Source organism: Plecotus auritus, assembly GCF_963455305.1.
Source record: "Plecotus auritus genome assembly, chromosome: 3".
NCBI lineage: Eukaryota > Metazoa > Chordata > Mammalia > Chiroptera > Vespertilionidae > Plecotus > Plecotus auritus.
This window is the reverse complement of record NC_137772.1, coordinates 225,123,688-225,148,719: the sequence shown is the minus strand read 5'-3', so window position 1 is coordinate 225,148,719 and position 25,032 is coordinate 225,123,688. Positions and strand designations below refer to the sequence as shown.

Below are 25,032 nucleotides of genomic sequence, written 5' to 3'. Positions count from 1 at the left end.
GTTTATGGAGTCTGCTCTCTGCTCCCCACTGCAGAGAGGAAATGGGGGCCCAGGGGCTGCATTATTTGTGTGCACTCAGAGGCAGGGCTGTTCCCTGGCTTCTGGGACCCCGTGAGAAGGAACCGTGACTCTGTGGGCGAGGCACAGGGCGCACAGTAGGTCCTCAACACATGCTGTCCAGCAGCTGTGACTTGAGGTCCATCTGGAACTTGAAAGCAGTGGGGACAAGTTCACTGGGACAAGGTCATTCCAAGTGTGGGCCCAGTGGGGGGCGGGGCAGCAGCAGAACCGTATGGTTTGGGGAGGCACCCACAAGGAGCAAGGAGGACAGTCTGGGTGGCCAGGGGGCCAAGCCCAGAAAGCTGCATGAGGCATGGTGGCCACCAGGGGGCAGCACCACATACAGGATGGGGCTCAGGGGATCAAGGTGGGACCTCGTTCCTTGGTTCTAAATCCCAGCCATGTGGCGCCTGCTTCCAGGGGCCAATTGAGAGCTTTGCATCGATTTCTCCCCGTTATCCCTGAACCTGCCTGCCAAGAGGCGGCCTTACTCCATCACACCATGAGAAAAGCGGCTCGAGAGACAAAGTCCCACAAGGCCTCCAGCTTCCACCCGGCCAGGTCTGACCGGACACCCTCGAAATCCCTGCTTGGCCGCCTGCTGCCCCCGGAGCTGCCGGGCCACCTCAGCTCCCAGCAGTGCCGCCCCGGGACGGCAGCCTCCACAGTCACCAGCCCCCTTGCTCTGGGCTCTTCCCCACTGCCCTGGCCGCAGGCCCACCCGCACGGATCCTGCTTGAGCACGATTCCCACGTGCAGGGGGTCCAGACAGTGAGCGGGCTTCGGAGCGGGCCGGACTCGGGTGGCCCAGCTGCTGGCCTTGTCAGGTGCAAGCAAGCGGCTCCTGGCGGGGACGCGGTTTCCCTGCCGGTGCTGCCCTGGTCCTGGGACAGTGAGCTGAGCTGAGCCAGCACCGAGCCGGCTGCCGGGCCCACACGGGGCCCGGGGTGAAGCAGAAAGGCCAAGTCTGCAGTGGAGGCTGCTGGTGGCCGGTCAGACCCCGTCGTGGGCAGGCCACTCACCCCCCCGCTGCTAGGAGTGTGGCTGCCAACCGCTCGCAGCTGCTCCCTCCCCAGAGCTGTCCCCTCGGATGAAAGCCTCCCCACCAGAGATGTCGGGACCCCTGTGGGGCGTGGGGGAGGCGGCTGGTCCTGGTCCCACTCCTGGGCTCCTGTGGGACCAGGCTGAGGCCGGCCTTCCCCGGAACCCCGGGCTCTGCCCAGCGCCCCGTCCCCAGTGTGCCAGCTGCGTGTCTGCGCCTGCTTCACTCCCCGCCCCAGGTTCCCCCTGACAGCATCCCGCCCGTGACTCATGTGGACCCAGGTCCTCGTCTCGGCTCTGCCTCTGGGGGCCTGGCCTGAGCCACCATCTGCCCGAGCCCGGCCGTGTGCCCACCTGTAGCACCAGCAGCATCTGCACGATGGCGGGGGGCACGCGGGCGTGGGCGCGGGCCAGCGCGTCCTCCAGCTTCACGCTGAGGGTGATGGCGTTACGGAAGTGCAGCAGGGCCAGCTGCCGCACCGACGGCTCCTTGCCCTGCAGACACAGAATGCACGCCGCCGCCAGTCACGGGCGACCCCGGACGCAGGGGCAGGGACCCACTGACCTGTCACACACAGAGCCCCTACTGTGCGCTGACATGGCCTACTACGTGCTGCTCAGGCTTTAGGGGGCCTTAGGAAGGAGCTGCCTTATTTCCATCTTGTGGGTGGGAAGCAGGTTCTGAGAGGCCGGGGACAGCATGCCTGGCCCTGTTACGGGTGCGGACAGCCTGGAACGGCAGCGTGGGGCGGAGGGTGTCCCTCCCCAGGCCAGGCCGGCCGTCACCGTGGCCTGGGGGCCCGGGGCCTCGGGCCGCTCACCTGCACCGGGTAGAAGATGGCCTGCAGGGTGGGCAGCACGTCGCTGAAGAAGAAGTCCCACGTCTCCGCCAGCGAGTCCAGCAGCTTCTGTCCTGTGGGCACAGGCGCCGTCACTGCCCGTCCCGAAAGGCGTGGCACTCAGGCTGGGTCCCGGGCCAGTGGCGCCTCTGAGGCAGGGCCCAGAGCACCTGGCAGCTCGGTGGCCCGGGGTCCACTCGAACCTTTCTGTGCCTCAGTTTCCCCACTACGATGAATGAAACGAGCTAAACAGGGCCTGGTGCAGAGGAGGTGCTGGTGTGTGCTCGCTGCTGGGCCCCGGTCCTGCCCACTAAGACCCACACAGGGGCCAGACCCATATAAGTGCACCCCGCCCCCCAACAGGAGCTTCTGCTCATCTTTGTCTCCTCTCGTGTCATTCACGTAACCACCCCGCCAAGGAGTTGAGGAACCCACCCACCCATCTGTCTCTCCTCCCCTCCCTCCACTCCCACCAGTCTGTCCACCCGACAGATATTTATAGAACGTCTACACGGTGCCAGACCCTACAGTGGGGACCCAAACAGTCCCCGCTCCGTTGCATGACAGGGAAGCAGGGCACTGAACAGCAGTTATGAGGACGATGGCACGGGGTCACCTCACTGGACAAGTGAAGAGAAAGCCTCTGAGAGGTTCAAGGTCTTTCTCAAGGGCCTGGGTCCCTGACACCCCAGGGTGCCTGAGGGGGGCTCTGGGGAGCCAGGGAGACCATTTCCAACCACAGCAACGTGCCCAGGCAGGAGAGGAGAGACGGTGATGCAAGCCGATTAGGGTGGTTTGCCGCACTGACCGGCGCCCTTGGTGTGTGAGCCACAGAAGGAGGCGGTTCTGCTGGCCCCGAGGAGGAGCGGTGCCATGCCCGGGGATGGGGCAGCTGAGGGCCCCCGGGCCGGCCCGGGACCCCCAGGAAACGCCAAGTGCGGACCCTTCAGCCTGCCCGCTGGGAAGGGCAGAGTTCGGGAAGAGCAGAGTTCGGACGAGGGGCTGCCGGGGCGGGAGGAGCCGACCCCCACCTGCAAGCCAACGAGGCACCAGCAGGGGCGTGGGGGCATCTCTGGGTGAGGAGGGGCCAGTGCCCCCAGCGGGTAGGTCTCCCAGACTGCACTGCTCCTGTCTGACCGCTGGAGGTTTCCATGGGAACGGGAGTCAGACAAGAGCCTTGGTCTCTCTTCTCACTTCCTTGTGCTCTGGGCCCCACTCCCTCCGCCTGGAAAGCCCCAGGTCTGTGTCGGTGCTGGGCCCCGGGAGGGGGGCCTGCCGGGGGCCGCCCAGTCCAGCCCGGCTGGCGGTGACGGGGGTCCGGCCTCTGTGCTCGGCCGTCTGCTGGCACTGAGGCTCCTTGCCAAGCAGCCAGCTCCCCGTCCTCCCCGGGGCCCACATGGGTCTGCGGCGGGACAGGCGGGTGCTTGCGGCCCCAGAGGCTCTGCCTGAGCACAAAGGTCCCTTCAGGTCCCCGCCATCGCCAGCAAGGCAGCTGTTGCCAGGCCGGCTGCGGGGTACCCTGGGCGTGGGCCAGGCCAGCGTCCGCCGGGCTCAGGACACCCTCCGGGCCCCGGAGCGGAAAGGCCATGGGAAGCAGACGCTGTCACACACGGAGCCCAGGCCTGGATCTCTGCTGGGGACTGAGGTCTGGGGGTGACGGTCAGGCAGCACCGAGATGAAGCTTTGCTGTGGGGCGCCAGGGGGGAGCCCCGCACCCTGAGCCTCAGTGTGTTTCTCTGTAAAATGGGTGCAATCACTGTCCCACTTGCACGGGGCTAAGAACAGGTGCTCAGGGAGGTGGCTTTGCCACGATGACCAGTGGGCCACGTCTCTGCTGACACTCAGCAGGGCCCAGGCAGCGGCTGAGGCCCAAGCCGTTCTGCCCCGGGGCAGGTCGGCCTTCCTTTGCCAAGTGCTGAGGGCTGACTCTGAGGCCTCAGGTCTCAGCCCGGCTGTGGAGTCCCCGGGGACAGCGATGACCACGGGGCTGGCTGCTGAGGGGGTCATCCTGGCTGCGGCTGGAGTCCACTCCTATCAGCCATCACGCTGAGACACCAAACGACAGCCTGGGCCGTGTCCTGGGGAGGAGCCTCCACCTCCTGGCTGGCCTCCAGGCTTCTCATTTGCAGGAATCACTCTGCTCGGGAGCCCACATTCAAGGCCTCCAGGGAGGCGGCGACAGGAGCAGCGGTGAGGGTCCGGGACCGTCCCAGGGGCCGCCACCCTGTCCATCAGAGCCACGGGTGAGGACGTGGCTGGGTGCAGACAGCAGTCTCCGGGAAGAACTCTCCCTGGGACCCAAACTGGGGTGGGAGGCTCTCCAGGCTGCTCTCAGGGTGACAGGTCGGTTACTGTTCCCTTTGCAGGGCCAAAGGGGGCCAGACGTCATCCGGAACAGACTATATTCCGAGGCTCTACTCAAGGGCCACCATCTCCATGCAGGCCTCCTGGATTGCCAGTGAAACCAATCCCTTCACCCTGACAAGCAGCACACGGACTTTCACCGTCTGGTGTCCCCCCATGGCTGTGAGGCCTCTTTCGTTCCCAGGTCCCCAAGGCCACTGTGCGCTGACGCGTGCTGAGCATGTGGATGGGGCGCGACCACCCCCACAGTCTAAGACGGGGACGGAGCCAGAGGAAAGGCTGCCCCTGTGGCTGGATGAGAATGGGCTCCGGGCCTGTCCCTGAGGCCAGGGGGGTTGGACGGGGCGGGCACTCCTTGCTGGGTGGCCTGGTGGACACGGCCGCTGTGGGCAGGACTCCACCAGCCACACAAAGCTCCCCTTCTCCAATGATCCCACTCCCCTGGGCTGGTGCTGGTGGGAGGCGCGGACACCCGGGAATGTGCCGGAATGTGCCGAGTCAGGAGAGGGGCGTGGGCGGGCGTCTCCGCCAGGTGCCAAACCCTCACTGCCTGGCCTGCAGGCTTCGTGCTGCCTCCTCCAGGAAGCTGGCCCGGAACCTCCCGGCCCCACAGCTGAGGTCCCCGTGACCCTTCTCAGGCTCCTGCCTCAGCAGCTTCCACCGGCTACGACTGGGGCCGGGGGGTGGGGGGAGGGAGAAGTGCGGGGGTTGTAGAAGGAACGGGGCATGCAGCTTGGAGTTCATGCAGAGCCGCCAGCCCGCCAGGCCTCAGTCTCCTCCTCTGCAAAATGGAGCAGCGGAGAGAAGAGTGAGGACTCGAGGAGGCATCTGGAGCGGCGGAGAGAAGAGTGTGGGCTCAGGAGCCGTGTAGCAGCCACATGGCCTGGGTGTTCCTGAACCCCACCGTGACTCAGTTTCCCCATATGTTCAGGGGCTACAAGGTTGCTGGGGGACCCAGCGAGTTAAGAGTCGGGAAAGTGTCTACAGAACAAGCATGTGCTCTGTGCCTGTGCATAGTAGGTGCTCAACAAATGTTCATGGAACCTGAACCCAGCAGGGGCCTGGACGCAGAAGGCGCTCGCGAAGGCGTATCGGCTGAGCCGGGCTCTCCCATCCCCTGACCTCTCCCTAAGGAGGCACCCCCTTCGGCTGTGGCCCCAGGGCCCGGGGACATTGGGAGTGGAGGGTGTGGGACTGGGCACGTGCCCCTGAGACTCGGGGCCTGGAGGAGAGGGTGGGCGGGCAGGACCCTCCCTCCTTGCTGAGGCCTGAGCCGGGCAGAGGCCAGCTGGGACTCCCGGGCTGTCAGAAGGGCAGAGGCGTGTGCTCTGGCGTCAGGCGGGCCGGGGTTCGAATCCCACCTGCCCTCCTTGTTGTGTGGCCAGGGACAAGCCGCCTGCCATCACTGCACTGTTCCCGAGCTGCAAATGGGAACAATGACCCAGAGGCCTCCTGGGCTGGGCGTGGCCTTAAAGAGAACACTCCCAGCATTCCCGGCAGGGAGCCCCCACCAGCTGTGGGCCGTGGGTGAGGCAGGGCCTTCTCCCCAACACCTCTCGGGCCTCCTGGGGAGCAGAGGCTCTCCCCAGTGAGGTCCCCTCCTGGGGTCAGGCCTCAGTCCACTGCCCCTGACCCGCCATTTCAGTCCCTCTGAGCCCTCCCGACCAGGAGGGCCATGTGGCCCACCCAGAGCCCTGGAGGCCCAGGCGAGGCTGGCAGTCCGTGGTTCCCACGGGCCACCTGCTGTGCCACCCTCCCTGGCAGGAGCCACGATGCCCAGCAGCCACGCCAGCCAGCAGCGTGGCCCAGCGCACGGTCCGGCCTGGCTGCCACTCACCCTCGTAGAAGCGGATCTTGTCCCGCAGGATCACCATGCCCTTCGTCAGCAGCTGGTTCTGAAAGGCACACGGAGACGCTGTCACCGCCTGAGGGTGCCCGGGGCTTCCTGGGGGGCAGCCGAGGCTCCCGGGAAGGGGCTCACCGACATCCCGTCTCCTACCCGCCAGAGCCTGCCCCTCGGCTCGCCCTGGGAGGACACGGACAGCCGACTCAACCAGGGGTCGTCAGAGACAGGAGGTGGCCGCAGGGACAACCCCGAAAGACAGGTGGCGCTGGAGCCTCCGCTGAGCCGGCAGGCAGGCTGCCTTCACCCCCAGGAGGGCGCTGGGGCACGCAGGGCCGCGATAGGGGCCTGTGTCAGTCACATGAGGCTCCATTCACCCCGGCCAAGAGGTGCACATGCCCCCGTGTCCACCCACGGGTACGTGGACAAACGGGGTGCAGACAACGGCTTGTTATTCGGCTGTAAAGGGAACGAGGCACCCACACCTGCCACAGCAGGACACGCTGTGCTCAGCGAAGGAAGCGGACACAGAGGCCACGTGTGAGATGAAATGGAGCTACAGGGGGAGGGGCATGGGGCTGATGATAAATTCGAGGCTTCTTTGGGGCTGAGGGAATGATCCGGAACTAGACAGTGGTGAAGGTCACAGGGCTGTGACTACACTAAAAACCCCGGAGCTGGGCAGCTGAATGGGTGCACCGCCTGGCGTGTGAATCACGCCTCGACAGAGCCTTGTGACCCTGGCAGGTCCCGTGTGTCAGCGCTCTGCAGGCCCGCTGCCCGGATGGGGGGCCGGGAGCGCCCCGTGCGGCAGCGCCTGGGCCAGAGGGGCCTTGGCGACGCTGATACTCCGTGGCTCAGGGCTCAGGGGCTGTGAGACGACCCAACACGGACGTCAGGGGCCCGCGGTGACGGTGCAGGAGGAGGTGGGCCAGTAATAACAGAGCCCCCCGAGTCCTGCCACGTGCCAGGCCCCGTGCTAACACCTCACCTGAATTTATTGTTTAACCTTCACAACCGTCAGCGGTGGCTAGATGGGGAAACTGAGCCATGATGAGGCAGAGGCCCTGGAACCTAGTGCTCCATGTGCCCACTGAGGGTAGGTGAGCCCCGGTCCTTTCTGGCCAGCTCAGGAAGCAATCCCAGCTGGGCCGGAGAGCAGGACCACCCACCTGGAGAGCGGGACCACCCACCTGGCCAGCGGGACCACCCACCTGGCCAGCGGGACCACCCACCTGGCCAGCGGGACCACTCACCTGGAGAGCGGGACCACCCACCTGGAGAGCGGGACCACCCACCTGGAGAACGGGACCACCCACCTGGAGAACAGGACCACCCACCTGGCCAGCAGGACCACCCACCTGGCCAGCGGGACCACCCACCTGGCCAGCAGGACCACCCACCTGGAGAACGGGACCACTCACCTGCAGGTACTCCGTGAAGAAGGACCCCAGCTCTGTCTTCAGCAGCTGCCTGTGGGCAAGAGCGGGGAGGAGAGTGAGGGAGAGTGGGAGTCAGAGACCACTCAGTGGCAGCTGCCGGCACCCTGGGACCCCCTCCTTCCTGGCCCAGGAGCGGGCATGTTCCAGGCAGGGCGCAGCCTCACCTCACAAGCGAGCTTCGAGACCCAGTCACAGGCTCTCGTGGGATCAAAGCTAATGGCCAATCACGGATTTAATGCACAATTAAATTCACTTAATTTAACGTGGCCACATGATGGGGAAGAGCTGGGGCGGGGACAGTCCTGAAGGACCCACAGGCCCTGGAGTCAGGGGCCTAAGTCCCGGCTCCAGTGACGAGTCCTCTGACCTCGAGTGACCCACGACCTCTCTGTGCCTCAGTTTCCTCATCTGTAAAATGGGATGATAAGGTGCCCGTTCCTCAGGCGCTGAGGAGTGTGAGGCATGGAGAGCGCAGGGCACGTGGCTGGCACAGAGCAAACTCTCAAAAGTAAGGCCCTGCTGTGACCTAACAGCTCCCGGCACTTCGTTTTGAACTGGCTAAACAGAAGCTGCCCAGCCCAGCTGGTGTGGGTCAGAGGTTGAGCGTCGACCTATGAACCAGGAGGTCATGGTTCTGACAGTCAAGGGCGCATGCCCGGGTTGAGGGCTCGATACCCAGTGGGGGGCGTGCAGGAGGCAGCCGATCGATGGTTCTTTCTCATCATTGATGTTTCTATCTCTCTCCCCATCTCCCTTCTTCTCTTAAATCAATAAAAATATATATTTTTAAAAAGACGTACTATACTAAGTGCTGGCAATACTGTGGTAAATAAAACGATTGTCTTTGTCTAAAAAAGAAAAGAAGTTTCCCCAAACAGCCTAACTGGCCCACTCACCTGACCTCTCCTGCTTCTTGGATACGGGGCCGTCTAGGGGCCCAGGGGTGCATCTCTGCCTCCCCCACCCAGACACACACTCTGGAGGGAGGCCCCTGTTCTATGCAGTCCCTGAGGGCTGGTGACGAGGGCACGTGGTCTGGTGTTACAGTCGCCCCCTCCCGCGGTGTCCCCCCCCCCCCCCCCCCCCCCGTTCATGCTGCGGAGGGGAAGGGCGCAGACACTGCTGAGGCCTGTGCGGGTGGTGTGCTCAGGAATTTAGAAATATTTCCCATGTTCTGTTGTTTAAGCAGCAGGTTCTTCCGGCTTGTGACAAACCCTGCTTCTGAAGCAGAGGCATTTTAGGAGCACGGCTGCGTGGGCCCCACTGACCCCCTGGTGGCTTCTGCGTCCTCCCTGCCCCCGCCGTGGCCAGAGAAGCCTGAGAAAAGTTGGGTGGGTCACACGAGGGCCTGGGAGGCCACAAGTGCCTGCTCTCACACTTCCCCAGCCCTCCCTCCCTGGCCTGGCTCTGTCTGTCTACAGGGGCCTCTCAGCTCTGTCCCAATTACCCCTGTCTGTCCATTCCAGGGGTCCTCAAACTTTTTATCTATTTATTCTTTTAAATATATATTTTATTGATATTTTACAGAGAGGAAAAGAGAGGGATAGAGAGCTAGAAACATCGATGAGAGAGAAGCCTCAATCAGCTGCCTCCTGCACACCTCCCACTGGGGATGTGCCCGCAACCAAGGTACATGCCCTTGACCGGACTCGAACCCGGGACCCTTCAGTCCGCAGGCCGATGCTCTATCCATTGAGCCAAACCGGTTTCGGCGGTCCTCAAACTTTTTAAACAGGGGGCCAGTTCACTGTCCCTCAGACCGTTGGAGGGCCGGACTATAGTTAAAAAAAAAACAACTATTGCCAAAACCGGTTTGGCTCAGTGGATAGAGCGTCAGCCTGTGGACTGAGGGGTCCCAGGTTCGATTCCGGTCAAGGGCACGTAACTTGGTTGCGGGCACATCCCCGGTAGGAGGTGTGCAGGAGGCAGCTGATGGATGTTTCTCTCTCATCGATGTTTCTGGCTCTCTATCCCTCTCCCTTCCTCTCTGTAAAAAATCAATAAAATATATTTAAAAAATAAATAAATAAATAAAAAATAAAAAAAAACAACTATGAACAAATTCCTATGTGCAGTGCGGGCCCGGGATGAGTCAGCTGCTAAGCAGGACAGGCAGCGGCACCTGGCGGGCTGGATAAATGTCCTCGGAGGGCCGTATGTGGCCCGCGGGCCGTAGTTTGAGGACCCCTGGTCCATTCCTACCTTGAGCTCCGTGGGGCGGAAGGGAACAGCACAGAGGCAGCACAGGCCTCCTTGTAGCAGCTGTGTGACCCCGGGCAAGTCTCTCGACCTCTCTGAGCTTTGGCCGCCTCCACTAACACCCAGCACTACTGCAACCGCCTCGCAGACTGCCGGAAGCCGGTCCCCGGGGCTCCTTCCTTGGCCACAGGAAATGAGGGCGATCTAGGAATGCCCCTCCCATCACTGGGGAGGTGGGTCCTCCTCTTTCACAGAATAAATGCCTTTCCAGACGCTCAGCGCCAGCGGGGAATGTGGGCGTTCTCTTGAGCCTGACCAGATGTCCTCAGGAGGCGGGGGGCGGGCGGAGGCCACGCCAAGGGCCCCTGGTGGTCACTGCGTCACAGCTCTCAGGGTGGAATCTGGGTGAGGCTGGTGGACTGGGCTGGGGCTGGGAGGGGTGGGGGGTGCTGGCTGGGGCCTCCCACCCTGGCACAGCCCTTCCTGCCCCTCGCAGACCCGGGCCTGGGCCTGGCCAGGACAGCCACTCACCTGACGCCCTCGTTGAGGGTAAAAAGCTCCTGGTCCGGCAGCCCCTTGCGCTGGAAGACGGCGATCACCCCGTTGTGGATGCTGCAGGTGGGGGGAGAGGAGCGCTGTGCCCAGACCCCGGGACCCACCCAGCCTCCGGGACCTCCTTCGGCCCCGTCTCCATTGCAGCCTTCCTGCTCGAATCGGGGAACTGGCGGGCCGGCCAGAAGCAGGGATGGGCTGTCCCAGTGGGACCCCGTCCACACCCGAACCTCAGTTCCCACCTCAACCCCAAGATCCTGCGCCCCGGCCTCCCCTGTGCGCTGGGCCCCGCCCGGCACCCTCCAGGCCGTCCTGTGTGCCCCCCACACTCTGCTTCCCTGCCGATGCTCCTGAGCCCTCCAAGCCCGGGTCGCACTCCCCAGCGTATCCAAGCCCCCCTCCCCCACCCCCGGCTTCTCAGCCTGGGCATCAAGGTGCCGGGGCCTGCGCTACCCCCTCCCTGAGCAGCAGACCCGGCGTCTGCACCAGCCCTGAGGGGGGCGGGGGGCGCTGCTCGCAGAGCTGTCTGCTGTCTGGGCCCCCCTCTCCATCCACCTGGCTCCTGCCCTCAGATCCCAGGTGGCCGCCAGCTTTTGCGCGTTTCTGGGTGAAATGCGATTTGTTAGAGTAACTCGCTTCCGCCGCTGTTACAAATGCCTGTGCCCAGCGCCGGGCTCGGAGAGGCGGCCGGGTAAGTACCTGGTAAAATTCATCCCACTCCCTCACCCTCCAAATCCAACGATCCCGCCCCCTGCCCGCTAGGGGTCTGCGGCCCCTCCTCTCCCTTCCGCCCGGGGCCCTCCTCCCTCCACCTGCCCCCGCGGACACCCCCCTCACCCGCTGCCAGTCATTTCCCTGCAGGCACCCACACCCACTGCGCAGCAGACACAGCAAGGGCTGGACGTGGCATTCAAGGCTCCTCAGGCGTGACCCCTCCCGAATTCCCGGGCACCCTACACTCCAATCCCAGAGTGCTGGGCCTGTCGGGAGCCACACCTCGGGGCCTTTGCATCCACTGCCTCTTCTGCCTGCAGACAGCCTTCTCCTCCCGTCTAAGAGGCAAGCAGCTATTCAGATGGGACCCTCGGCTCAGGGGCTCCGTGACACCCTCCCGACTCCCTCCCCTCTCCGTGTGGACTCATGTCCCAGCACTTGGCTGATTCCCTTCCTGTTAGTCCCTCCCACTGGCCACACGCTCAAGTCCACCACCTGACAGGCTGCGTGACTTGGTGAGCAGGGGTCAGCTGGACACGCGGCTGGTCACACCACAGGGCGGGCACGCTGCTGGTGCCCCCATCTGCCTTCGCCGGCCCCACCCTTCCCAGCAACACGGACTGGCTGCCCGCTTTTCAGACGAGGAGACTGAGGCTCAGAGAGGCCAGGTCCCCTAAGGGAAGCCACAGAGCTCGCCCAGCAGCTGCTGCTGTCCCGCAGGCAGCCAGGCCTGGGCAGGTTCTGGCTGAGGCCCTGCAGGGGACGGACGGGCAGGGCAGGGCCCGCGTCCTGGTGGGTGGAGGGTCTGAGCGCTGTGCGCACGATGGGGGACGTGCCCCGGTTCTACAGCTGATCCCAGCTGAGCCAGGCGCCCGGATGCTGGTCACCCGGTATTCCGGGGTCTGGCGTTGGAAGGCTGCTAGTCACATGTCCAGGGACGTGCGGCCTCTGCCCTGTGTCCTGTCTGTGAAATGCGGGTCTTGCGTGTGCCCGCCCCGCTGCTGTGAGGATGACACGCCGGCCTGGCCAGGGCTCGGCCTCAGGTTCGGTCACGGCCAGGATCTACGCACCCAGCTCCCCGTCCACAGGCTAAGAAAAAGGGAAAGCTCGTGGGAAGTCAGATGGCCACTAGGAAGGAGAAGGCTGCCCCTGGAATCGGACAGCTGGGCCGTACTCTCAGCCTTGTGGGGGCTGCTGGGGAGCTTGCGGGGGGCGGGAGGAGGGGACGGACATGGTGCAGGCGGCCCCACCCAGCCACTTCCGAAGCTCAGAGGGGGCCGGCCAAGTCCTCCCTGGGACCCAAGTCAGGCAGATGGAGCCCGGGGGGCCTCTGAGGCCTCAGCGACCCCCCGGCCTGGTCCTTCTGTTCTCGGGGACCTACGCTTACCAGCCTCTCTGTGCCCTCCTTCCCTTAAACCAGGGGTGGCGAGTGCCCGGCTCGCAGGCCCCATGAGGCCTGAGAAAGTATGTGGCCTGGCCCTGCCGAGGCATTAGGGGTGCGTCATTAAATGTTTGACCAGCCCTAACCGGTTTGGCTCAGTGGACAGAGCGTCGGCCTGCGGACTGAAGGGTCCCAGGTTCGATTCCGGTCAAGGGCATGTACCTGGGTTGTGGGCACATCCCCAGTAGGAGGTGTGCAGGAGGCAGCTGATCGATGTCTCTCTCTCATCGATGTTTCTAACTTTCTATCCCTCTCTCTTTCTCTCTGTAAAAAATCAATAAAAAATATATTTTAAAAAAAATGTTTGACCAAATACCGCAGGCCAGTGTTTAAGCTGATCCATGTGCATGGCCCTCGAAGGATGTTCTAAATCTCCACATGGCTTTGGCAGAGAAAAGGGTGCCCCCTGCTCTAACCCTTCTGGACACCCCGGCCCACTGCGGTCCCCCCAGAAGAGGTGACCCTACACCACGTGGCTGTGGATGGCCAGGCCCGCAGTCTGGCCCCTCTGTGACCCTTGTACCATCGCCCCTCCTGCCTCAATGGCCGTCCCCCCACCTCCCTCCTTCCGACCCCCAAGAGGCCAGCCCTCTCTGCTCTCACCCGTGTGGGGAGAGCATTCCACCCCATCTCCTGCTCGGGAGGGGGTCTACTTGGCTGACTGTTTAGCCTCCCCCGTCCCTCCCCCCGCACAGGGGAGCAGGGTGCCACCTGAGGAACATGCCCTGGCCTTGCATTCTGTCACCTCCTGTCTGAGCAGCCCCGCCCACCCGGTCACCTGAGCTCTCACCCCACTGCCACCTCCAGCCCCCGCCCAGGCTGGCTCAGAGGGGGTGTGGTTTAAATCCCAGCTCTGTCTGCCCACCGTGCCTCAGTGTCCCCATCCACACAACGGGACTCGAGCATGGCCTCTGAGGGAGGCGATGGGGCCGGCGCCCTGCGGCTGTGACACGGTGAGGTGAGGGCCACAGAGGCTCTGGGGCCACCTGCTCTGTGGTTCCTCAGTCTCTCCCTCTGGCCAGCACACGAGGTGGGGCCTGTCACACTCAGGGGAAACAGGCTGCAGGCGGCCCCACCCAGCATCACACCCAGCCTGGAGCCGGGGCCCACAGCCCGCCACGCCCTGCCCCGCCCACACGTGGGGGTGGGGCTGGGGGTCGGGGTGGGGGGACAGGCAGGACCCGCTCCTTCCCATTTCTCTCGGAGGAGGTTCAGCTTTTCCCAAGTCCAAGTTGGGTAAACAAGCCCTGCTGAGCCCCTGGGAGAGGAGGGGGGAGAGGGTGAGAGGCCCTCATGTGACTTGTCCTGCCCCCAAAACAGAAGTGAAACCCCAGAGGTCCCGCGGTGGGGTGGCCGCTGAGACCAGAGGAGGGCAGGCTCCGGAGCCTCCAGGAGCCCCGCCCCCGGGCCTGGCCCTCCCCACGTAGCACAGGAGACAGGGCCACTCCCAGCCTCTTCCCGGGCACTGATGGGCGCAGGGCACAGGGCACAGGGCAGACCCTCGGCGAGGCTCCGGGGCACCCAGGATGGGCCATGACCTGCCACTGGGGCTGCTGGGACAGGCCTGCCCAGGACTGGGGGAGGCAGGGGCTGTGGGGAGGCTGGGAGGAGGGGCTAACTGGGGGTTCTGGGGGCACCGGCGGCACCCTGGCCTGGGTGGAGGCTAGCCTGGGACTGCGAGTGGCTGGGACCCAGCTGGGCATCACCTCTCTGTGTTGCCCACCTGCCAGGCTGAGAGTGAGCGGGTGGGGGCCACCCAAACATCGCCTCTTGTGGGTCAGGCCCTTGAACATCCGGGACCCCTGGAGGTAGAGCCCTGCCCTTCCCGGGGTCCCTCCCCTGCTCTGGACCCGCCTCCAAGGCCGGGTCGGGGAGGAGGGGGGCCCTGCCAGTGTCCTCACTCCCTCACTCTGCAGCCCCCAGAGAGCCCCCCGCCCCCGCCAGCCCCGAGCAGGCTGGTCCCTCCTTGGCCCCTCTGACTAGTGTCTCACTAGTGCCCACCCCCCCCCCCCCACCCCGCACTCCCGGACCCGGCGCTGCAGAAGCCATGGAAGGGCTGAACGGGGGCGAGGCCGGCAGGGTGCTGGCTCCATGGTTGCTCCTCTGGAGGCTCCAAGGCCGGCCCATCAGTTTCCACTTTTCCCAGCTGGAGAGGCCCTCAAGTCCTCAGGCCTGCACCCCTCCACCCACAGCCCCTGCTCACCTCCTCCCTCCACCCACAGCCTCTGCTCACCTCCTCCCTCCACCCACAGCCTCCCCTTCCATCCTCCCTCCGTCCACAGCCTCCCCTTCCATCCTCCCTCCGTCCACAGCCTCCCCTTCCATCCTCCCTCCACCCATAGCCTCCCCTTCCATCCTCCCTCCACCCACAGCCCCTGCTCACCTCCTCCCTCCACCCACAGCCCCTGCTTACCTCCTCCCTCCACCCACAGCCTCTGCTCACCTCCTCCCTCTACCCACAGCCTCCCCTTCCATCCTCCCTCCACCCACAGCCCCTGCTCACCTCCTCCCTCCACCCACAGCCCCTGCTTACCTCCTCCCTCCACCCACAGCCTCTGCTCACCTCCTCCCTCTACCCACAGCCTCCCCTTCCATCCTCCCTCCACCCACAGCCCCTGCTCACCTCCTCCCTCCACCCACAGCCCCTGCTCACCTCCTCCCGCCACCCACAGCCCCTGCTCACCTCCTCCCGCCACCCACAGCCCCTGCTCACCTCCTCCCTCCACCCACAGCCTCCCCTTCCTTCCTCCCTCCACCCACAGCCTCGCCTTCCATCCTCCCTCCGTCCACAGCCTCTGCTCACCTCCTCCCTCCACCCACAGCCCCTGCTCACCTCCTCCCTCCGTCCACAGCCTCTGCTCACCTCCTCCCTCCACCCACAGCCTCCCCTTCCATCCTCCCTCCATCCACAGCCTCCCCTTCCATCCTCCCTCCACCCACAGCCCCTGCTCACCTCCTCCCTCCGTCCACAGCTCCTGCTCACCTCCTCCCTCCACCCACAGCCCCTGCTCACCTCCTCCCTCCGTCCACAGCCTCTGCTCACCTCCTCCCTCCACCCACAGCCTCCCCTTCCATCCTCCCTCCATCCACAGCCTCCCCTTCCATCCTCCCTCCACCCACAGCCTGTGCTCACCTCCTCCCTCCACCCACAGCCCCTGCTCACCTCCTCCCTCCACCCACAGCCCCTGCTCACCTCCTCCCTCCGTCCACAGCCTCTGCTCACCTCCTCCCTCCACCCACAGCCTCCCCTTCCATCCTCCCTCCACCCACAGCCTCTGCTCACCTCCTCCCTCCACCCACAGCCTCCCCTTCCATCCTCCCTCCACCCACAGCCTCTGCTCACCTCCTCCCTCTGTCCACAGCCTCTGCTCACCTTCTCCCTCCACCCACAGCCTCTGCTCACCTTCTCCCTCCACCCACAGCCTCTGCTCACCTTCTCCCTCCACCCACAGCCCCTGCTCACCTCCTCCCTCCACCCACAGCCTCTGCTCACCTCCTCCCTCCGTCCACAGCCCCTGCTCACCTTCTCCCTCCACCCACAGCCTCTGCTCACCTCCTCCCTCCACCCACAGCCTCTGCTCACCTTCTCCCTCCACCCACAGCCTCTGCTCACCTTCTCCCTCCACCCACAGCCTCCCCTTCCATCCTCCCTCCACCCACAGCTTCCCCTTCCATCCTCCCTCCGTCCACAGCCTCCCCTTCCATCCTCGCGGCTGCTCTCACTCTGACCCCGTGTCCCCCCTCAGAGACCGTCACGATGACACTGGGCCCACTGGATAATCTGCCCGAAGCGCCTTAATCACACCCGAAAAGTCCCCTCTGCCTCGCAATATAACGTGTTCACAGGTGCCGGGGAATCTCTGGGGGTCACCACTCTGCTGACCCCATGCAGGCCACCTTGGAGGGGCAGGGGGCTCGGGACCTAGGGCCTGGCCCAGAGCGAGGAGGTGGGGTGGACAGGCCTCAAGGCCCCCCCTGCCCCCCCTCCACCAACTGCTCACCTGGAGGCTTCCGCCCACCCCTTCTGGCGCCCCGAGACCCCCAAGCGCAGGCCCTGGAATGAGAGCGGGGCGGCCCCGGGGCTCTGAGCCTCACCTGCAAGATGGGGACCTGCGCCCACCTGGAGCTATTTCGGGATGTAAGGAGCTCCTCCCACCTGAGTCTGGATGTTGTGGCTGCTCAGCATGGCGGAGATCTGGGCGGGGAGCGCTGTGGGGGTTGGGCCAGGGCCCCCTCCAGGACCAGGGGGGCAGCTCCAGCCTCCGGGGCGCCTCAGTGGGACACTCGCTCACACATGTCCTTGGGCAGTGGCTTCAAGTCACACCCGGGTGCAGACCCAAGGCCCTGTCAGCTGAAGACAATCACCCAGCCTTGGAGGCGGGTCTATGGGGAGAGTGACAAGGGTCACCCGCACCCCGTGGGCCCACACGCTCCCCTGCTCCTGCCTGGCTCGGCGCCTCCATTCTGACATCTAGGTGGGGCAGGTGCTGGGCTCTCCAAACCTTAGCACTGGGGCAGGCCCAGGCCTGGAAGGAGCAGGGCATCACAGTGGTTAGCACCCTCTGCCCCAAACGCAGGTGTGGGGGACCAGTGTTGGGGTCTGGAGAGCTCCCTCCATCCTCATCTCAGAACATGACCTTCATGGAGCTGGAGGCCCCCACACGCATGGGTCCCGACCTTACTGTGGGGGGGGGAGGCGGCATACGGGACTCCAGGTGGGAGCGGCAGGCGAGCCTTCTAACCTCCCCGCCCAGCCTCTCAGGGCCCAGCACCGGGCTGGGCACCAGGAGACCCCGTCCCACCCGCTGAACTTCCCACAGCTCTAGAGGATGGTCTGCAGGGGCGGCCCGGGGTGGCCCACCTGGCACCCCCCCCCCCCCACCGCCGTCACTCAGGCGTTTCCTGCACATGGATGGGAAGGAATGCACGCGGGCCACCGGCGTGTGCGGTGGGCACTCGGGTGTCATCCGTGTGCCTTCTTCCCAGCACTAAGCAGACCTGCGAGTCCCTCGCTGGTTGACTGGCATCCTGTGTACTTCCTCACGGCCCCAGGGACCCACAGCCCGGCTCAGCCCAGTGCCGGCGAGTGAACGAGTGAGTGAACGAAGGAATGAGTGGCTAAGCCAGCGCGTGGATTCCATCCTCACAAATGGAGGCGGAGCCTGGAGTGATGTGGCCGACAGTCACCGACCCCCCCCCCCCGCCCCCCGCCCTCCCCCCCCCCCCCCCCCCCGCCCCGGAGCTGGCAGGGCAGGGAGGACCCGCCCCCCTTGATTTTGGACCTCTGGCCCCAGAATGCCCAGGAGAAAGTTGTTGTTTTAGGTCACCCAGTTTGTGGTGACGTGTGACGGTGGCCACACAGGTACAAGGAGGTGCATCTGGGACTCGAAATGAGGAGTCAGCTCAGCAAGGCGGGACCCACTGCAGGCGTCCCCCCCCCTGCGCTGTGCTGTGGGCCTGGCAGGGGGCCATGCAGAGACCAGAGGCCCTGCCCATCGGCGTCACTCAGGGACCTGGCGGGGGTGGGGGGGGGCGGGGAGGCACTTTGCTCCCTTCTTGGTGCGGTCCCCCCTCTGCCTGGGGAGGAGAGGACTCGCCCTGCCATGTCCGATGTGAGCCCGTCTCCCAGAGAACTGTGTCCCCCTCTGTACCTCTAAACGGGGGGGGGGGATTACCCCCTCCCTGGGCTATGCTGGTGGCAAAGTGAGCCCAGGGCCATGAAGGGGCTGGCACACGCTGGGAGGGCAGGAGGGTGGGGTGGCTGCCTGGGGCCTGTGGGCGCTGCTATGGGGAGGCACGCGTTCCTCAGCAGCCCGCCAGGGCCGGGAACAGAGGGAGCTGAGTTCTCAAGTTCCCGTAAGTAAAAAGCGGCCGAGGGACCCAGGTGACCTCTCAGGGGAGACGCAGAGCTGAGCGCAGGGTGCCCCACCTCTGTCGGGGGACACTGGGCAGGGCCGACCACGAAGGGGGCGGCTCACGAAGCTCAGGAGCCAGCAGATTCCCGAGGAACCTCCCCAAACCCCAACCCTACAGGCGCACCCGACAGGAGTGTGGGCTTGAGTTAGGAGTGACAGGGGACCCACTACGTCCAGGCAGGTGGTGAGGGCATTAACACCCACCTTCACATTTAATCCCTACAGCAGCCCATTTTATAGGTAAGGACACTGAGGACCAGAGAGGTGAAGTGACTTTCTCAAGGCCACACAGCAGGGAAGAGGCAGAGCTGGGATTTTAAGTAAGGCTGTTTGGCTCCTTCCGGTACAGCCACAGCAGAGACACAAGCAGGGGCTGTGTCTGTCTCCCCGATTCTGGGAGAGGGGACGCCTGTGAAGACAGCGCGCAGCCACTGGGTCAATGATATTCTCCAACGAGAGTCCTTCTTTCACTGTCTCCACCGGGGTCCTGTAAGGAGGGATGTGCGTGCCGGGGACAGATGGGGAAACTGAGGCAGAGACTTGCAGCCCTCAAGCAGTTTGCAACTTGGTGGGGGGCAGGAGACAAGAAGTCTGGGCGGAGTAGAGAGCCTAGTGGCACAGAGCAAGGTCCCGCCCCGATGCTCAGGAAGCCTGGCCAAGGCCCCAGCCGGAGGAGCAACGGGCAAGATTTCACTGCCTGGCGTGTGTGGTGGGGGTCAGCACCCACAGCCCCCCTCAGCAGCCTCACGCTGGTCCCCATTTTCCTTTTGGTGAAAACGCCTGTGTTTGCAACGGCCGTGAGCAGACACGCTGCTGAGAAATCCCACTAAGGAAACCATCTCCTTTCCGGATCCCCAGCCTGGCCTTCAAACACAGCTGGGTGGAGGGGCTCCCCGGCCCTGCCTGTCTGGGACGGGCCCTGGGGGAGGGTCGTCGCAGGAATGCCGGGCAGCTGCCGCACCCGGCCGGCCGACAGCTGGGAGGACGGGGCCGCTCGAGGGAAAACCACCCGCCCACCGCGATCTGCATGCAGACAGGAAGCGCAGCGGCAGCCTGCCGCCTGCGCCCGCCGGGCTCGCGCTCCTCTGCGAAATGGGAAAAAGACTTCCCGCCGCACTAGCTCCCGGGCTGCCACGAGCACTGAGCCGAGACGTGGGGAGACCACGGGTGGGAGGCGGGCACGCGGGCCCCCGCCCACCCCGCCACCCACGAGCCAGGCGCTTCGGGACCAGCCGGGTCCGCGGTCTGCTCCCTCCGTTCTAGGAACACGTTGCACTGAACTTCCCTGTCCGCCCCACAACTCCGGCGCAGCGAGTTCTTGCAAACTATGAAGTGCCGCGGGGCCCACAGCACCGGTCCTCGCAGGGGCTCGCCCTCTCCCGCCCGCCGGGTCCAGGGCTCCCCCTCCTCCGGCTCTGGGGCCCCGGGCCCACCGGCGGGCCGGGAGGGCGCGGCCTTACCTGTTCCAGGTGGCGTTGGCACAGGCCCGGCGCTGCTGGGTGCCCCGCTCGTCCGCGGAGGCGGCGGCCGGCTCTCTCTTGCCCAGGTCACTGAGGCTGGGCGAACTCATGAACTTCAACCTGCGGAGAGTCCTCATCGTGACCCTGGCGGCCCGCTTCGCGCCCACGCGCGTCCGGCGCCGCGCCCTGCGCCACGCGCCACACCGCGCCGCGGGCCCCGGCCGGCGCTGCGCTCTCTACGAGGAAACTTGGGAGAGAGCAGGAAGCCGATCGGCCCTCCGGGGTCCCGCCCCGGCCCCACGCCTCTGCTCCGGGCCCAGCGCCGGCCGGCCCTCCGGGTTAATCATTGCTCCGAGCAGCGGCAGCGTGGAGCGCCGGGAGCACCGCGGGCAGCGCGGACCCGGCGCAAACAGAGGCCGGGGGCGGGGCCAGGGCGGAGGGGCGGGGCTAGAGGCCGGGGGCGGAGCAGGTGAGGCTCGGGGCGGGGCTGGGGGAGAGGGCGGGGCTGTGCGGGGCGAGACGGGGCGGGGCCACGAGCTGCGGGCAAAGCCCGCGCCTCCGCCTCTAAACCCCAGGTCAGTCCCATCCCAGTCGTGCTCCACCCGCTCCGCTCCCCGAAGGCCACACATGCCCGCAGGAAACCAGCACGCACGGTAGGAACAAACCATGCCCAAACGCCAGCCCCGCCCCGCCCCGCCACTGCGGACACGTCCACACGATGCTCAGCGACTCTTGATCCCCGCCCCCCGCCCCCCCCAGAACTCCCCACTCCGCAGGGTCACCCCCTCTTCCCTGCCCCTCCCCACAAAGGCTGTGTTCACACAGACGTCTCTGTGATTCTCATGAAAACAAAGCCTTCAGCCCCTAAGGTGCCTCAGGCCAGGACCCCGCTCACCCTGGCTACTCTGATGGGCCTCCTATGGCCTGAAGGAGTTGCTAGATTGGGGGGGTTGGGGGGATCATGAGTGGCTTTCCCAGGGGACAGACATGTAAAGCTGTTGCTACAACCCCTGCCCCCCTCCCAGGTCCCTTGAGACCCCATCAAAGGGAGCTCCCGGCCAGGTGTGCACAGAGCTTTTTTTCAGATGCTTGATCCCGGCCAGTCTCCTAGGAGTAGGGATTTCCCATTTCCCAGTTGAAGAAACTGAGGCTCCGATGGTGAAATAACTTGCCCATGTCATACAGTCAACCAATGACCAAGCTGGGCCTAAGCAGGCCTCCTGCCCATATGGCCGAGACCCGCCCTCCCCCCACAGGTTCACCCTCCCTGCCCCGCCCCCATCTTCAGGTGGCAGGACAGCAATGCGGCCCGGTCGCCCTCCTGGGCCCCTCCTGAAGCTGTGCTGAGCGGAGCAGGTCCTGGTGCCAACAGAGCCAGCCCTGTGTCTCCCCCTGAACGCTTCCCGTGTGAATCAGCGGGGAGCGGAGGGGCTGATCCCAGACTCTCAGCATGAGAAGGATGCGAAAAGCCCCCCCCCTCCCGTTGTACAGAAGAGGGAAACTGAGGCCCAGAGGCCACTGGGTCCCCGATCCCAGAGTGCATGCCTCTGACACTCCACCCTAGATGGTGGAACCAAAGCACCTGGCCCCTGGGAGGGAGGTTCCATACCACGGGGTGGAGGGGAGCCACCTCGGTGTGATGCAGAGTAGGGCGACATCATGGTTCCCTCTCAGACAGGAACCTGAACCTCAGCGTGAAGGAGGCAGGGGCGGAGCTTGCCAAGGCCCAGCTGAGAAGCTAAGGGGCTTCTCTTGTGGCTCCAGGAGCCGGGAGAGCCCCATGGAGGCGAAGAAGAGCCTTGTGAGAAGACACTGTCCGGTTCAAATCAAACAGCATTTCCTGAGTACCTACTACGTGCCAGCCATGACCCTCGTCCTAGGGAGGCAGCGTCACCGCTGACAATCTCCGGGGCTCTGAGCCAAAATCCAGGGCGTGGACGCTGTTCCCAGAGCTGCCACCCCAGGGCTGAGACCATGTGACCTCCTCACCTTCACCCAGTCACGTCACGGGGGGCTTCTCGCCCCTTTGGAAACATCTGTGATGCTGCTCCCTCCACCTCCACTGTCACCTCTCCAGGAGGCGCTGATGGCATCTGGCCAGGATGACAGATACCTCTGCCCCCGCCTCCCGCCCCCCCCCCCCGCCCGCCGGTCCACATGGGGCAACAGACAAGCCTTTCCTCCTCCGCTGCTCGGAGAGGTCCTTGCTGGGCACCCCTGCGGGTTCCCATCGCCTGGTGATCAAGCCCAAAGCCTGCAGTCCTAGAAAGGGCCTTCCCGCCTGCGCCCTCGCTCCCCAGCCCCAGGGTGTCTTTCAGCGAAGGCTGCCGCCCCTCCCCTGACTGCCTTTACCCTGGAGAGGCTCAAGGCTCCCCTCTAGTCACTCGGTGGCTTTTCGTCCTATGCCATAAGCCACACTGTGGTGGCTTTTACACTCGGGCGCCCCCACGCAGTAGGCACGCAGTAGGCATGCAGTAGGCACGTAGTAGGCATGCAGGATTGGTTGAATGGCTGGATAAACACCTGTCTCACTGGAGGGAGGGATTAGACTAGATTGGCGCAAACGCCTGAAGAAAGGTGCCACCATGGACAGACACTGCCCGTGGCAAGGGGCAGGGAGCCAACCAGGTGGGACGGAGTGGGGGGGGGGAGGGGGGAGGGGGAAGAGAGGCTTTCCTGAGCTGGAGGCGGGCCCTGGGGAGAGGCAGGCAGGCAGGCTCTGGCTTCCATCAGCCGCTGGGTGGGAGGGGCGCCCCGCTGGCCTGCTGGCTGGACTGCTCAGATAAGAAACTCAGGGAATGTGGGAGCAAGAGGAGGGGAGGAGGGGGTGGCTGGGAGGGGGTCTTGGCGGAAAGGGGGTGGGGTTGCAGCAGGGTCTGCGGGAGGTGGGCCGTAAGAAATTCCAGAGGGAGGAATGGCCCAGGGTTTAAAAGCAACTATAGTCAGAGTTAAGGAATTAGCTGTGACCGCCAGGCCCAGCAGTCAACACCCCACAGCCCAGGGCCTGGGGCAGCGGGGACTCAGTGTGCGGGCTGTGACAGGCAGAGGGACACAGAGGTGGTGGCGGGCTGACAGCCCAGGGGAGCAGCCGGCCCCCAGGGCCACAGCGTCTGAGGCGGAGGCCAGGAGGGGACAAAGCGGGGCCCGGGGAGCTGAGGGCCAAGTCCAGCCCCTGGATCCGCCTGCAGCAGCGTGGTGGAGGGGCCAAAAGCCAGAGCCGCAGCCACGGGCTTCACGGCGCAGAGGCTGAAAGGAAGCCCTGACTCCCGGCTTCTCGGAGCGTCAGATGACCGGGCCTCGGGCCCAGGCCCCACGTGATGGCCCTCACTGCGCTGCTGCCCCCGCAGGCAGGCACGCGGCTCCCGGTGCCCACGGGCCCACCACTCACCTACGGGGCCTTCCGGGCCTGGTAAGGAGTGGGGGGACTGAACAGCTATATGGAGGGGTGGCCCAGGGCAGGCCCCTCTGTGCCTGAGGCTCCGGGAAGGGAAATGCTCTCTTAAAGGAAAGGGAGGCCTGGGGGACCCATTCATGTGCCCCCAAAGCTGCCTGAATGAGGACCTACGTGCCCGCCACAGGCTGTCAGGAGCAGGCACAGGGCCTGGTCCGCAAGGAGGACCCACTGTCCCCAGGGCTTATCCTTCTAAAGGGAGAGGGAGCCCTCGGGTAGGCGGCCAGCCTTGGGGTCAGGTCAGATGACTGTAGGGCCTCAGTTTGCCCACCTGTAAGAGGGGTGAGGTCCAGGGCTAGACTCCTGCCACGCCACTAGCTGCCACGGGGGAGCCTGAGGGGCAAGGAGAACCCGAAAGCCTTTCAAGGCCACATGCGCCCCGTGGACGGGGTGGCTGAGACGGCGACCCTGGTGTCTGCTGGCTGTGACTGCCCCGAGGCCTGGCCCGGAGGTCTCACCCTCACAGGTGCTGGGACCTGCGGGCCGGCCTGGCTCCCGCGGGAGCCGGGAATCAGGGTCCTCGGGGCCAGGGCGTCTTAGGGGCCCGGTGCCCTGGGCTCTGCAGACCCTGAGCCCGCACCACCTTACGCTCTGCTTCTTACAGGCGGGCAGCCTGGAGCCCGGGGCGGGGCCTGCAGGTACCCCCGCCTCCTTCACCAGCTCCGCACCTCCAACCTGTGGGTGAGGGGTGGGGGTGGGGGTGGGCAGGAGGGCAGAGCAAGGCCACTTGAGTCATACGGCCTCCTCTAGTCCTCGAAACGCTGCCAGGCAGGGGTTCAGGCAGAGAAACTGAGCTTGGGAGGTCAAAGTCAGAGTCAGAAGCTAGAGGCAGTAAGCTGAGCCGGAGACACTGTCCCCAGCTCTCTCACTCCTGCCAAGAGCCACTTCAGCCCTGCCCACCCCGGGCACTGCCCGCTCTGAGGGGCACTTCTGCCCCCTGGTGGTGAGGCCTGGGGTTCCCCAAGCTGATGGGAAGGTCCACCCGCTGGCTGGGGAACCCTGGTCAGGCGACACCCAGGGAGGGGCTCAGCAGTGTGCCAGGCCCGTGGGCGCCCTCGCATCCCTCCTCTGGGATGGACAGGGATAGTACCACACCTGCCCCCCGAGGAGGTGAGGGGGGGCGAGACAAGTCATGTGCTCATGGGGTGCAGGCCAGCTCCCACACCGAGGACAGCTCGCGTCTGCCAGGGGCCCCGCCCAGAGCGGCCCTGAACAAACAGCAGCCCGGTTTCTTACTTTAATCAACATCACGAACAGAGGCAGCGCTGCCAGGATGCGGGGGGGGGGGGGGGGGAGGGGGGAGCGGGGGAAGCCAGGCCACCACCAGGGGCCCCTCCAGCCTCCTGTGCAGAGAATGGCCACCGCCCGCCTGGGCTGCCCGAACACCAGCTGGATGCGGAAAAGGCAGCTTTGCTCTGGCCGAGTAGCTCAGTCGGCGAGAGCACCCTCCCAGTACACCAAGGTTGTGGGTTCGATCCCCGGTCAGAGCACATATAAGCATCAATCAATATGCTGTATCATAAACAAATAAGTGAGCACCAAATCAATCTCTCCCTCCCTCCCTCCCTCCCTCCCTCCCTCCCTCCCTCCCTCCCTCCCATAAAGGGGGAAAGGCAGTCTGCCTGCTGGGCTGAGCCCTGGGCCTTCTCCTCCTGTTGTGGGTAGGGTTGTGTTCCCCCAAAAAGACACGCTGAAGTCCGGACCCCCATAC

General features: G+C 65.1%; 1 protein-coding gene across 4 annotated transcripts in view; it reads right to left on the bottom strand.

Annotated features, from left to right (window-relative positions):
- PRR5 (proline rich 5) overlaps window positions 1-25,032 on the bottom strand; it is a 49,148-nt gene that overhangs the window by 5,546 nt on the left and 18,570 nt on the right. For 3 of the 4 annotated variants that reach the window (XM_080659247.1, XM_080659248.1, XM_080659249.1), the window contains exons 2-7: window positions 19,871-19,990; window positions 10,320-10,400; window positions 7,572-7,620; window positions 6,142-6,199; window positions 1,923-2,014; window positions 1,456-1,596 (exon numbers count right to left, since the gene is read on the bottom strand). In XM_080659247.1, coding sequence (XP_080515373.1) covers window positions 1,456-1,596; window positions 1,923-2,014; window positions 6,142-6,199; window positions 7,572-7,620; window positions 10,320-10,400; window positions 19,871-19,980 — 531 coding nt within the window. In that variant the 5' untranslated portion in view covers window positions 19,981-19,990. Of the gene's footprint in view, window positions 1-1,455; window positions 1,597-1,922; window positions 2,015-6,141; window positions 6,200-7,571; window positions 7,621-10,319; window positions 10,401-19,870; window positions 20,138-25,032 lie in introns of those variants that run through there. The other variant, XM_080659246.1, reaches the window with a different exon arrangement.